Source organism: Cervus canadensis, chromosome 14, assembly GCF_019320065.1.
Source record: "Cervus canadensis isolate Bull #8, Minnesota chromosome 14, ASM1932006v1, whole genome shotgun sequence".
NCBI lineage: Eukaryota > Metazoa > Chordata > Mammalia > Artiodactyla > Cervidae > Cervus > Cervus canadensis.
Genome location: NC_057399.1, coordinates 34,172,601 through 34,186,067, shown reverse-complemented (window position 1 = coordinate 34,186,067; position 13,467 = coordinate 34,172,601). Strand labels below are relative to the sequence as shown.

Sequence of the window (13,467 nt, the reverse complement as noted above, 5' to 3'; positions counted from 1 at the left end):
GCAGCCCACCAGGCTCCTCTGTCCATGGATTCCCTAGGCAAGAATACTGGAGTGGGTTGCCATATCCTTCTCTGTCTTTAAGAACAGGTAATGTTAAAATACTAAATTGGATCATAAAATTAATAATTGTACAGTAGCAAATATATATATAGGTTGCCAAATGTTATTGTGTTATTCACAAATAAGAAATTCAAATAATCAGCAAAAAAAAAAAAAAAAAAAAAACAAACTCTAGGGATGCTTTTTTAAAAGCAATTAAGAATTTCCATTCTGTCAAGACTGCCACTTCTTTCAACAAAGATATTATCTTTCTGAAAATGGCAAAAATTTTCTCATCATGTGTATGTCCTCTATGGACCAGGGGGTTCTCATATGGGGGTGATTTTACCTCCGAGGATATATCTGGCATTGCTTACTTTCTTTCTAGTTTTGTTGAGAAGTAACTGGCATACCTCACTGTGTAAGTTTACAGCATCGTGCATGATGGCCTGACTTACATATACTGTGAATGAATATCACAGTATGTCTAGCTAACATCCACCTTCTCATACAGATACAACAAAAAGAAATTTAAGAAGGGAAAAAAATTATTCCTGTGATGAGAACTCATAGGATTTACTCCCTTAGGAACTTTCCCACAATATACAGCAGTCTCAGCTATAGTCATGATGCTGCCCATTACATCCACAGTGCTTATTTACCTTATAACTAGAAGTTTATACCTTTTGGCTTCACCTGTTTGGTCAGGGATGCTGCGATCTATGATACACATGACAGCCGTTCACAACAACTAACTTACCAAAAAGATCAACAGAGCCAAAGCCAAAAAAGCCCACTCTAGACTATGAGATGCTGGAAGAAAGGAACAAAGTCTTACTCAAAAATATACACTAAGTATTTGGTAAGGTCAGGTAATAACTGTTTGGTGAAATACACTGACGCCAACATCTAATTCCTATCCCCAACCCCTCATCTGTGTGAATAAGAAGGCAGATGAACAATCTAGCATCCAGAAAAGGGCTGGCTACAGCTCCAGAAAAAAAGTGAAACTGACACTAGCAGACACACATACATTCACTAAACAGACATAGTAAAATACTCCATCTAGACTTAGGTCAGCCGAGATGAAATACTACATGAAAATACTGCTCTTACTTCTAGCTGGATGTACATTTATTAGATTAATTAAACTTCAAAAGAATATGCAACATACACAATCAAGGTGGCAACCTTTGCCATTTTTGGAGGCCATCATCAGATTTCAGATTTCTAGATACAGTTTCTTGACCGGCACTGAAATGATCCATGCTGGCCCTCCCTGTTGTTCCATTACACCCCTCTGAGACTGGTATTGGTGACAACAGATCACTAAGGACAACCTGTAGACAAGAGTAGCCAGTACATAGGTCCTTAAAGGGAAGCACCAGGGGCAGTGGCCACTTACTCCAAGGGGCATTAAACTGATAACAGAAACCATCTTTAGGAGAGAGACCCAAAGGTGGGTGTTAAATGTAGTGTAGTGTTGGAATTTCTACAAATACGTATTACTTGTAAATCAGAAAAAAATTAAACTGTAAGACATTTGTTAGTATTTGTCACACTAAGCATTACGTTTTGTAGTATGTAATGAACTCAACATTTTTCTTTATAACCTGCCTTACAATCCTAATTCTGGCCATTTTTTTGTTTATTTCTTTCTTATTGGTAGGTTGTTTTTCCCCCAATGAAAAATATTTTTTTATAATTTTTAATGGACAAAACTAATGCATTCTGTTCTAATCATAAAGACCCAAACAATATCCACAGATAGACTATGTATCAACTGAATAATGAAAACAAGTTTATATAAGTAAAAAGCAATAGACGAAAAGCAGTTTGCACATAAAATGTAATGTGATACAGGATTTATTGTATTTCTTCTTTTTTCTGTACCAATTTTTCAACCTTTGAGGTGTTAAAATGTTTGCACTCAAACTGCACTTTGATACTTTGTTTATAAGTATCAGCACAGTAAGACAAAAGAGAGGACAAAAAAAGGCTACATATGAGATTTCTTGAAATCAAGTAGAAACAGCAGTCTGCACAGTCACAGAAGACACTACTTCTGCCTCTCTCTTCATGTCAAGGTTAGTTTTTCTTTTTAAACTGGTGATCAAGATATAAGGTTGCAAACATTTTCCTTTGGAAGTTCATGAGCTGAACAACCTTACTCTCTTCTGATAGTCACCATGAGCTTTAAAGGGCCATTTAAATGCCCAGTTATTTCCATCTCATTCTCAAAACTTCCATTACCACACTCTGATCATGTTGGCAGATGATCTCATATCTGCCAACAGCAATCATCGGGCCTAGAAAGGGCCACATATTTTCTAGCTATGTGAAATTCTTAATGGAGCTATAATGAAAAATAACAGTGTTCACTGAAAGACAGGAGAATAGATTCTAAGTTCCTGAGACAGAAGTCCAGAGACAAAACACCCTGCTAACCAGTGGGGGAGAGACTACTAATAACAAAGAAACACTCAGGTGGAGAGTTACAGCTCAGTGTCTGAAATAGTGGAAAGACCCCAAGTTAGAAATAACAAGGACTAAAGAAATTGCAGGGTATTAAGTCCACTTGTAAGACGTGCTTCAGCATTTTAAAGTCATGCAATTCACCTTTAGGAAAAATTCTCATTAAATATGAAATATTAAGAGCCTGAACTAGTAACCTGTTAGCTCACAGTTTAACAGAACTCCAAGATAACTTTAGTGTTGAGGACATTAAAGGCTTACCTTTTCATGAAAAAAAGAAAAAAAAAAAAAAACAATCTAACAAAGAGAAACAATGAGAAGATAACCAGCCAGAGAGTTGGACAATTTAAATGAACTTTATCTGTTGGTGAGAAAATCCCTCAGGAATAATCAATTTCTCTGCAAGTTTCTTGGTGAAGAGATGATGAAATCAAGTTAGACTCATTTTTCTAAGTCAAGGCCAACCAAAGACAGGCAAGAGAGAGAAAGACTAAGCAATTAAAACAGAGATATTTGGATAGCTCGGGTCAGTTACTAACAAACTTCAGTGATCACCTTGAGATTGAAAAGTCACATAAATTCATGAAATGAAGTATTCCTTTGCCTCACTGAAGACATAAGTCGTAGAAAGCTATATGCACACTTACAACACAACAGAAAAAGAATACGTACAGATAAGTAATTTAGGCTAAAAGGATAAAAAATGTAGAATAATTCAAAGAAACTAAGAAAAAAGTATGTGCATGAATAGATATATTCAGAACTTGAAATTAACACTAATTTATGAGGGAAAAAAAAAAGTATTGGCACTCACCAATTTTAACCTCTGTAAAGGTATTCTGCCTACATCTATCTGGGTCCTTTCTGGGACATTAGTAAACCGGACTTCTGGGACTGCAACGGCGCACATGACGTGGGCCCACCTACAGGAAAGGAGACAGAAACGTAAACAAAAGTTCCCTAAACTTAACACAGCCTGTACTTCCACCAGGAGGTGACAATTCACATGCATGGGAAACACACAGATGGGAAAGCAAGCCCAGAGCACCTATGTCCATCACAAACAGACTCTGAATTTTAAAGCTATTGGATGATACCTGGATAGATTCAGTGCCACACCTGCCCACCACGGTGACATGAAGAACTAGATGAAGACCAATGAATACTATCATTGTATTTGTATGTTTCTACATATGACCTGAAAAATACTGAGATGCACGTCTGCTACTTCACTTGACACTGAACTATAGAGGTGTTTAATATACTTAAGATAATTAATATGTGGCAAAAGATTAGTTCAATTAACAAAAGGTATGAAAATGAAATGAGTATACCATATAATCTTTTTACATAATTCTGATGTCATGAAGCAAACCAGAACAAATAGCAAAAATTCTCTAGAAGAATTAATGCAGATTAAGTCTTTCATTAAATTGTTTCTTATTGCAATCCTGCTATAATCAAAGGAACCAAGAGATAAGGGGAAATGAAATTTAACTTGTTCCCTGGTTTCCTTCTAAAACTCTTGTGCTCAGTTCAGTTCAGTTGCTCAGTCATGTCTGACTCTTTGAGACCCCATGGACAGCAGAACACCAGGCTTCCCTGTCCATCACCAACTCCCAGAAGTTACTCAAAAATCTTGTGTATCTCCTTTCAAATTCTGAATCACTCCAGAAAAATGACAACGTCCTCATTAACACTATTAAGTTTCTCATAAATCTTATGCCTCATACAAACATAAAGACTCGTGGTTTAAAGAGATTTTGAAAGAATTATCAAATTTGTCAGCTTATTTTTAAGTCAAAGCATGTTATTTCACTCAAATAACATAAGACTCCATCCTGCCTTTAAAGACCACCAGGAGAGAGAATAAGTATCAACCCCAACAGGGCACTCCTTCATATCTAAATAAACACTATAATTTATAGCAAACATTACTTCTTTTTGTCCTAGTCCAGGGGAAGAAAGAGAAGTCCTTATCACCTCCATCTTTACAGGAACCGCCTAAATCATCTGGCAGTCTGCACCACTCATGTAACAGTCCCAGAACCAGTCAATAGTTTTTAGCATAGTGTCAATCACATTAACTAAGACTAAGAGATGAACATCCAAAATCAAGCAAATACCCAGTCTCTTAGACTAAACTTTACCAACACAGAAATGATAAATGTCTTTATTCTCCCTTATAAACAATCAGAAACATGTGTGCATGCACATGATTACATGACATTACATTATATTACTCCAGGAGTCTCAACTGCAGTGTCCATCGGGCCAGGCAGGATGAAACCAAATAAACATATACTGGTAAATCATGGTAACCTAGAGAATGCCTACTTTCTTTAAGCCAGGTTCTCATACTGACTGGTTATTGTCATATAGAGATGCACAATCATTTATCAAGTAAAGATGAAAATTTGGATTTTTATATAACTCTCAACTTTTAAAATCTGAATTAAATTAAAAAATGGTGTCAGTCAAATAAAACATATCTTGCAGCTGGATGTGGCTCTCAAGTGCCATAATACAACCTACACCTAAATCATTTCTACAAGTTTCTATTTTATAGGAACCTATAATTTGCTTTGGCCCCATCTTAAATGATTAAACTGGGTCATAAAGATAAAATTCATGCAAAAATACATTTCAGCTACTGCCATAGAAACATTACCCATCTTTTTTGTTCACTTATGAGTCTCTTCATATTTTCCAACTGTCCCCTTTAAACTGTAAAATCAATCTTTTCTCCCTATGTTTCTATTTTAGAATATACACTTTCTTGTTAATTTACTGGTGTTAAAAGTAAATGGTTTTGTTCTAATGCTATGATTATAATTGATTTTATTTATCTGAAGATAACAGATTTCATTGTTTTCAGGCATATTCTGCTTTTATTACAACAACAGCATTCATCAAATTAAAAACAAGAATTCCAATGGCACGAGAATATGGGCTGCCTTCAAACTCTGTTAGTGAAAGAGGCGTTACTCTTTATGACGTCAAAGACAGAACAGCAGCAGCCTGAGAACACCTTCACCCGGCGGAGGTGCGTGTGCTGTCAGTAATGGTTTCTGGAAACACGTACAAAATCTCCACCTTGCACCTGAACGGCAAGAGCTGTGGAACAGGGTGGGAGGGAGGTTCAAGGAGAAGGGGACATATGTATACTTATGGTTGATTTATGCTGTTTTATGGCAGAAACCAACACAGCATTGTAAAGCAATTATCCTCCAATTAAAAATTATTTTTAAAAAAGACCAAACATTTTAACTTATTAATAAAAACAAAGCTGTGGAACAAACGTGTACAACAATGAGAGGCAAAGCACACTATAAACCCAGAGGTTCAACACTCAACAGAGGAGAAGGAAATGATGAAATTCCACACAAGTAACGCACTACTTACTTATTGTTCTTAGTTTCCTTAAGCGCACCCCCTCTTAAATTGCAGAGACAGCACTCCTAGGGCAGAAACAAATGTCACACAATTATTACAGCCATGTAATAAAAGTCAGCACTATTATCCCCATACAGTCTAGTTTTTTATTTTAAAATTAAAACTATCAGTAACTTCATGAAGGACTATCTCTTAATAGTTCAAGAAGGGAGAGGAAAAAGAGAGGTGGGAAGGTGAGAGACACCCGACAGTGTTCTGGGTGTGTGTTATCTCCTGGAGGGAATTGGCATTATCCTAGCACCAAGAACGCCATTGCTGGGTGAACCTGTGACACCAGAAACTGGTGTGTGGAGAGGTAGGTACTAGAACTCTACAACAGAGGCACACACATACAACTCAGTTCCCTTGAGTTCTGGGAATCCATTCCTGTACACGGGATGGCTAAAAAGCAGAGTCGTGGCAGGCTTTGTTCTAATACAGGGATAAGCAGGAAGCTCTTTATAAGAACACTCTTTACAGAAGTATCACTTGGGTCTTTCTGTTGGCAAATAGTGCTGGAAAAATTATTCTGATAAATGCAGGCTTTCCAGAAAAACAGAAAACAGTGCCATAAAATGTATTCCTTTATCTTCCCCACATTAACTTTATATTTTTGGCACTTTAAAAAAATAATTGTATTTATTTACTTATCTTTGGCTGCATTGGGTCTCTATTGTGGCAAGCTAGGGCTACTCTCTAGTTGTGGTGCATGGACTTATTGCTGTGGCTTCTCTTGTTGCAGAACACGGGTCTAGGGCATGCTGGCTTCAGGAGTTACTGCACATGGGCTCAGTAGTTGCAGCTACTGGGCTCCAGCACACAGGCTCAACAGTCACGGCACATGGACTTAACTGCTCTGTGTCATGTGGGATCTTCCTGGACCAGGGATCGAACCTGTGTCACCTGAATTGGGAGGTGGATTCTTTACACTGAGCTACCAGGGAAAGCCCTCTATTTTTGGCATTTTTATGTGTCTTAGATTGGCATATACTTTTCACTCCAAGATGACTCCCTTTACATAATAAAGATATATTTATCACTTCTCATTACAATTTTATGAAAAACTCCATAAGAAAACATGGCCAAAAAGTAATGCAATGCCTTCTGTTGACCTAGAATTTTTAACTAAATATCTAAGCAACTTTTTTATTTTCAACCTCAAGCTTATACTCCCAGTTTACTGCACTAGTATCTTTTTTTCAATAGTTACAGGTTATTTGGTGTTTGTTTTTTTTTTTTCCTTCAAGCTGTCTATATAAAATTTCTTTATCTATTCTCCCAGGTGATCTCCTTTAAATGATTTTGACAGCTTTGCCCAAGCCTGTGAAGATTATATCCCTCTAACTTATCTAATAATAATGGGGTGTCAAACTCTGCAGCATTTATTTTTCTGAGAATAACACCAAAACTACTGAGGAGAATCAACATATCTATAGAACTCTTAGTAGGGAGCAAAAAAAAAAAGAAAATACCAGAAATGTTCGATGGTTTTATTTGTCTGGGAAGTCTCTACACATTGATTTGAAATTTCCCTGGTGATTATTAAAGCTTCACAGTAGCAAAAGCTGCCCTGTGGCCATCCATTTGAATCCATCACAAACCCAGCTCAAGAACGTGATGGAGAACATTCTCTAGTGCAAAGCCATATTCCAGGGGCCTTTCAAAGAACTGGTTTTGATGAAACACACAATAAAAGGAAAATTTTACAGTCAAAATATTGAAAATGAAAAATAGAATAATTTTAATTATTCAATAACATCCAAATTATTCAGTAACTATTTCATAAAATGTTTTTAACTTTCAGTATTTTTCCAGTAACTTAACACACTTTCTACAGAGAGAGAATGAAAATAAAAACAAAACACAAGGTCAGATACTTTCATTCAATATAAAAAGATGTGAGTATGAAGTGGGAATGTGGGAAAGGAGAGTTGTAGACTGTGAGGAGAACAGACACTGAGAGAATTAGCTATCTGATTAATGAAACTAGTAGTGAGAAGAAGCCTAAAGGGATGACTGGCAGAGTTAAAAACAGCAAAGCAGCATGGAGGCTGCTCCATATACCTGATTAGGATCATGAACAGGTACACGTGCTACACAGCACGCCTACAACAGGAGGAACATCCTGTAAAGTGGAACCTGTAGACTCAAGATGTTAAGTGGAGTTGAGAAGACTCTCACCTGCCACAACATGAAACTTGTTCTTTTGGTACCTCCCGCTCACAAAATCAATGGACAATTCAAAGGCCTTGGTTCACCTAACCTCTTGGCAGCATTCAACATAATTGATTATGCCTGAAACAGTTTCTTCCCGTGGTTTCTATGACCGGACACTCTCCTCATTGTCCCCCATCTCAAGTTGATCCTTAGCTTTCTTTTACAGGTATCTCTTTCATGCTCCTTAAACACTGTAATTTCTGTAGTAGGGCCTATTCACTCCTCTCCATACCTGTTTGCTGGGCATCTGATCCACTACCTTGATTCCCAGGTCACTGACTCAAACATTTAATTTCTGTCATGTCTGACAGTCCACAGGAAGCTCAAACACATGTGCAGGACTGAACTCATGTCTTCTTCCCAAGTCTGTACTCCTTCAGCTTCCCAGCAGTGGCAACAACCAGCCATTCTAGCTCAGGCTAGAAGATATAATCTTCCTCTCATCTGAGACTTAATCAATTAAATTCTGTAAATCCCACCTTCCATGAGTTTCCCTCTAAACTGAACACACCCTTGGCATTTCAAAGTAAATGCTGATTCCTCAAGGAGGGGTCTCCTAATTCCCTGCTCAGTCACTTCCCTCTTGTTACTCTTGTTCACTATTTATTGAATTCCTTCTGCTGTCCTCACTAAACTGTTAGCTCAGTGAGTGCTGGCAGAAATTTGTTAGGTGACTCTTTATAACGACACCCAATAGAGAAAGCACCCTCCATAAGAATTTGTTAAATAAACGAGAAAATATGGCAAAACAGGCAGAGCGAAAATCCTGAAAATCATCAAAGCATCACAAAACTGCAAAGACCATGTTCACATACTGGTGGGAGTACTAAGGAAAGAAAACTTCAGGCTTCAGTGACTTAACATGGAGTTAAGAAACAGTGAGTGATTCGACATAGAGTTATTTTTGCCATGATCTGCTTGAGTAGAAATCATATTTCTTAGTAAAGGACAAAAAAATCTGAGGCCAAGTAAAGCTATTTTGATCTACATGATATTATATGATACCATGGTTTCTGTTTAATTCACTTAATTTGGAAAAAATAACTAGGAAAGAGTAAAATCATGTCCAGTTACACCATTTTTCTTTTTTTGACTCACTGTTCCTCACATAGGTCAAACAAGCTGGTCTGGTAGAAACACAAAGATGTCAACCTGTCAAGTCATTCATTTGCAAATTAATTTGAACTAGGGCTTCCCTGATAGCTCAGTTGGTAAAGAATCCGCTTGCAATGCAAGAAACCCAGGTTCAATTCCTGGGTCGGCAAGATCCACTGGAGAAGGGATAGGCTACCCACTCCAGTATTCTTGGGCTTCCCTTGTTGTTCAGCTGGGAAAGAATATGCCTACAATGCAGGAGACCTGGGTTCAATCCCTGGGTTGGGAAGATCCCCTGCAGAAGGGAAAGGCTACTCAATCCAGTATTCTGGCCTAGAGAATTCCAAGAAGAAGAACTGGAGAGAAAAGAAAACTCTCCCATAACCCCAAATCCAGGCAGCTGCTCTAAACCAAAGAGAAATCTCCCATATTTTTAAAAGATGCCAACCCAGCTGTGGAAACCAGACAAATGCTAGAGTCCTTATAGTGCCCAGAAAACAGACACTGTTGAAAGCAAGGTCCTGATCCCACCCCCCAAACACCTGACATCAGAGTGGGCTGAATTAAACGAAAGCTAGAATACAGCTCAGACCCTACTCAAGTATAATCAGGTTGACTTCACCTCTACTCTAAAAACCTGACAAAGGGGCACCCTCTTTCTGGAAATAATATTAACTTCATTCACTACAGACAAAATGTTCACCACACAATCAAAAAGAGTACAAGCTATACTAAAAGCAAGAAAATATAACATGATCAAGAAAGTAATCAATAAAATCAGAAGCAAGACAAACAAGATATTAGAATTATTGGATGGGGTTGAAAAAGAGTCAGATACAACTTAGCAACTAAACAGCAGCAACAAAGAGAAAATAACAACCTATTCAATTTACTCATAACTTGATTCCAAGAAGAAGAGGGAAATGATAATAGATGAAAAAATATATGTACTTGTAGAGATAACAGCAGAGAACTTTCCAAAGCTGATAAAAGACATCCACAGAATCAAGATGCCTAGCAAACTGCAAGCAGATGAATACAAAGGAAACATACCTAAATACTTAACAGTCAAAACTCTGAAAACCAAATATGAAGAACATATCTTAAAAGTAGAAGAAAAAAAAGACATATTCAATAAACAAGTATATGAATTCCATCTGAAATCCAACCAGAAACATTGGCAGCAAATGGCAATGAAACAATATCCATAAAATATTGAAAGAAAAAAACTGGCAAACTAGAATTCTATTTCCAGGGAAAATATCCTTTAAAAATAATCTCATAGAGACAAAAATCTAAGAGAATTTGTCTCCTAAGAACCCACACTATACAACTTCTAAAAAAAAAAAATCTTCCAAATGAAGGAAAATGACACCAGGCTGAATCAGGAGTGGCAGGAAGGAATGAAGAACACCTAAAATGGGTTAGTATAAAATAAATTGATTTACAGACTTATACTCAAAAACAGAACTAGTAAAATGTGGCAAAAATATTGATGAATTTAGGATAAATGGCTTGTTAACATAACATTTAAAAAAACAAAAGGCAGGTAGAAGAGATAAATTTTGACTGTATCAAAGTTTTTAAATTTTAAAGGATAAAATACTAAATATACATAAAACAATTTAAAAATTTCCAATATAAAACAAAGATTATTATCAAAAAAATAATTTTTAAAAATATACACTTTTGAAAAACAGGCAAAAGATTCAAAGAATCTTCACTGCCAATACACAAAAGATACCCAATTTCAAGAATAAAGGAAATGAAAAATGAAATAATGAGCACTGGCCTCAGATTTTTAAATCAGGAAATCTATAGTTTTGGGGGTATGTGAGTTGTAACAGTGGCTTTGGACAATAATCTGGCATTATCAATCAAAATTTTAAATGCACATAAATTACAACAAGCAAGCTACCTTCTTGGAATCTACCTCAGGTGAACAGTTATATCTATGCAGAAGTAGGAATGTACAATGACTATTACTTCATTTCTGTTCATAATAGAGAAAACAGTTGCCTCTGGGAGAAGCTGGAATGGTAAGTTACTTAAGATTTATTTGTAATGTCTGAATTTTTTAATTAGCTTCAGGTTTAAAATTTAAAAGTGATGAACAACATATGGCAAATCCAACAATTAGTTATTAAAAATTATACAATGTAATATTAAATGAAAACACTAAGATATTAAATAAACTGTGACACCATTTGGGTCTCTCAAGAACAACAAAATACAATATTAGTTTATGCACAGAAAATGTCTGAAAGGCTGAATGACAAAGAGTATGGGTAGTTTTCTATTAAGTGAGATTTGAGAATTTGAGAGTGATGGGAATGGGAAACTTTCCTAACAATACTTACTACTTTTACATTAAAAAAAAAGAAGAAAAAGAAAACCCACAGACACACAAAGAAATTAAAACTTTTTCCATCAAATATGTAATTTAAAATTCCTTACATTTTTTTTTACTTAAATGAATATTTTAAATGGGCATCTATGATTTCTGCTAGTCTTTTAGTGTACCCGAACTTCTTTGCAACCTAACCTGGAAAGAGACTAAAATTGTTTAGCCTTGCAGAACAAAATAAATAAATGCAACTCCAAAGTGAATGCTCATTGCCAGCCCTGTTTTATCTAATGTTTAGGAGCATGGCTTTTCTAGGAACAATAACACCCATTGTAAAATGACTCACTGTTATAAAGATACAGATATAGTGCTAGTCAACTAATGATTCCTAAAGCAAAACCAAAAAATGCTGAAATTTCTGTTACATTTTACTCCAATAGTGGCTGCTCCTCCTGCCTCCCAAGCACAGCACTGAAGCAGCGATCCTGTTGTGTACCCCACCCCACAGCAGTTAAAAGCTGGATGAAAAAGTATAACTTCAGATCATACTCTGATGTTGCACCTTTCCTGCTTAGATCCTTGTCCCTCACTTAATACCATTCACAAAATTCCCTTTTAGCAATACCAAGGTACTTTCAAAGTTTGGTTTCATAAAAAAAATCACCACTGAGATGAACAGAGAGTACATCAATTTACAACATGGAGTGGTTTCTGTACAGCTCAGTTATTAAACCATGAAAAAGAGTGTTTATAATCAAAGTGCTGACACAACATTAACAACAATGGTGGGAAGGGCACTGTTAGAATATGACTATCACAATCGTTCATTATTTGTCCTAGAGGGAAATCATGTTCCAACGGCTCTTCTATAAAACATCAGTTAAAGAAATGCCAATACAAACATTCTCAAGCTGCCTCGTAAGGAACTCTCATTTTAGCTGACATATCCGTAAGTGACACTAAAGCCAATTTTCAGTGCTATAGAAAAATTACAAGGTTGAAGTACCTCCCCACACCCTTATTTATCTGACATGTTCATAACAGAAGTGCAAAACCATAAAACAGGGCTGTCTAAGCTGGGAAAACAAAGAGTAACTAATCACATTAACGGAAAATTAGCTTACAAAATGCTGATCAACAAAACATGGAAGAACCATTTCGGAAGATGGGGCTCATTTATCAGGGTTGGAGAGAGGTTGGAATCTCATGTTAGGACAGGGCTGGCATGAATTCTGAGTGATTAGGAAATTGAATAAATGAAAAACTTCCTTGCAGTAATCTTCTGAAAGGAAATTTCACAGGCTCCAATGAATTTTATATAAGCAAATGAGTTCCCTAACTTAGATGCTCACACCTAATTTGTATTATAAGTGAAAACGTAATCAGCAAATATTGGTTAATCACCATGTTATGTCCTAGACACTGGGCAAAAGCTATGAAAGATACACTCTGGCTGGAAGAGCAGACACACTAAATCAGTAGATCATTTATATGGTAGAGGATGTTAAGCATCATGAGAGTGGGCCATGGAGTTCTCTATGGAAGGTGTTGGCAGCAGATGGCCTTTTCTAATAGGAAAGGTTGTCAGTAAGTAACAGGAAGAAAAATCTGATAAAGCTACATGGTGCTCAGTCGCTCAGTCATATCTGACTCTGTGATCCCATGAACTGTAGCCTGCCAGGCTCCTCTGTCCATGGAATTTTCCAGGCAAAAATAGTGCAGCAGGTTGTCATTTCCTCCTCCAGGGGATCTTTCTGACTCAGGGATTGAATCCGCGTCTCTTGCATCTTCTGCACTGGCAGGCAAATTCTTTACCATTGCACCACCTAGGAAGCCCTTCATAAAGCTTCATAGGCCTT

The 13,467-nt window shown here is 36.7% G+C and overlaps 1 protein-coding gene across 1 annotated transcript in view; it reads right to left on the bottom strand.

The window, feature by feature from the left end:
• The window catches only part of KDM4C (lysine demethylase 4C), a 392,678-nt gene that overhangs the window by 122,881 nt on the left and 256,330 nt on the right, over positions 1 to 13,467 (bottom strand). Inside the window, exons 15-16 of the mRNA XM_043486754.1 lie at positions 5,920 to 5,975; positions 3,329 to 3,437 (exon numbers count right to left, since the gene is read on the bottom strand). Coding sequence (XP_043342689.1) covers positions 3,329 to 3,437; positions 5,920 to 5,975 — 165 coding nt within the window. The remainder of the gene's footprint in view (positions 1 to 3,328; positions 3,438 to 5,919; positions 5,976 to 13,467) is intronic.